Source organism: Trypanosoma cruzi, genomic scaffold (assembly GCF_000209065.1).
Source record: "Trypanosoma cruzi strain CL Brener 1047053516331 genomic scaffold, whole genome shotgun sequence".
Lineage (NCBI taxonomy): Eukaryota > Euglenozoa > Kinetoplastea > Trypanosomatida > Trypanosomatidae > Trypanosoma > Trypanosoma cruzi.
The window spans coordinates 135,627-137,019 of record NW_001849465.1 but is presented as its reverse complement, the minus strand read 5'-3'; the positions used below and the strand labels follow the sequence as shown (position 1 = coordinate 137,019).

Genomic DNA, 1,393 nt, shown 5'->3' with positions numbered 1-1,393 from the left:
AGCAGCACAACCTGTGCGCGTAGAATTATTGGGGTACTTCAAAGTACAAGCCAAAACTTTTCATTGCGTCCTTTCTTTTTCTTCCAAACTCTCACAAATGGATGCATACAGGTACATGTGTAATAATAATCCATTACATGAATTCAGGAAATCATTCTTTCTGGGTCGGTACCTCCTCTTCCTTCTTTAATCGCCGCGTGAGAGTGGCGGACGTTGTAGAGGGCGGCAACACAGTCGGTTCGGCAGCAGCATAAGGCCATGATGTTCCCACAGCAGACGCAGTCACATCAGAGAAACTCCCTGGGTCACGGTGCCGTGCCACGTTACTCTTAACATCGTCCGGTATCATTGGAACAAGGGCCTTGTATATATTCCGAATTTGCCGCACGACGACGCGAACACCCACCACGACACAGGTGGGCCCTGTCTCCTCAAATATTGCCCATTGAGTCAACAAAAAGCCCCTTAAAAACACCGCAGCGATAATAACAACAACTACAAAAAGAACTGGGGACGAAAGGACATACCATATTTCATTCCATCCCAACAGCAACAACACCGGCAGCACCCAGGCAGGCAAATTCTGTTTCTCGCCTTCAATGGAGCGAAGTTGCAGTTGCATGGTGAATTCACATTTTTGTGTATACAGGTCAAATGCCCGCTGCACTGCCTGCTGACTGAGTAACACACAGTCCCTATCTACAACGTTGTCTGATGTGTCTCCAGAATCGGTCTCCACCACAGGCGCACCTATCGGGTACCGCGGAGCCTCCGAAATGGTGGCATAGTGAAGAAAAAATTTTTGTTCCTCGCTGTTTTCTCGCACAATCAGCCTGCGACGCTCGCCAAGGAGGTGAACAGCAGCACGGCTGAGTCCATCAGTATCCTCTAGCTTGTAAACCACCCGATCCGCAACGACCTTTACGCGATAGTACAACAGGCAGCCCAAGAGAACAAGCCCAGCTTGGCGCGCCTGAGGTTCAATGCGTTGTAGTGCCTTTGTTGTATGAAAGAAACGGACTGTGCCGTCCTGGTTGCGGTTGAGAACACCCTCAAAGGCCTGATGAATTGTTTCCGCCGCGTTCTCAGCCATTGAGGCAAAACGGCGACTGACCTTCTGAAATACCGCATCCAACACAACGTGTGCTATCGCCTCCTGCAAGGCCGGATCCTCTGCAACCAAAGAAGCATAACGATCATATAAATTTAAAGTTTGTGATTCCCGTTGACGTTGATGCTGCTGGCTATAGTCACAATAAAGCAATTCTATCTCCGCCTGAAGAGCACGGCACAGTCTCTTCCAAAAGCTATGCACAAGAACATTACACGTTTCATTGTCAGTTATGTAAACATCATTGGAAGACGCTCTTTCCACACTCTTCAAGTGGGACAT

At 48.7% G+C, this 1,393-nt stretch overlaps 1 protein-coding gene across 1 annotated transcript, besides 1 other annotated feature; it reads right to left on the bottom strand.

The window, feature by feature from the left end:
• Positions 1–1,393: a sequence feature (heterozygous, Esmeraldo-like haplotype).
• Positions 152–1,393, bottom strand: Tc00.1047053398345.10 (hypothetical protein, conserved; the record flags this gene model as incomplete). The annotated part of the gene is made up of 1 exon (XM_797201.1): positions 152–1,393. A coding segment is annotated over one exon (1,242 nt), but the record flags the coding sequence as incomplete, so codon positions are not given.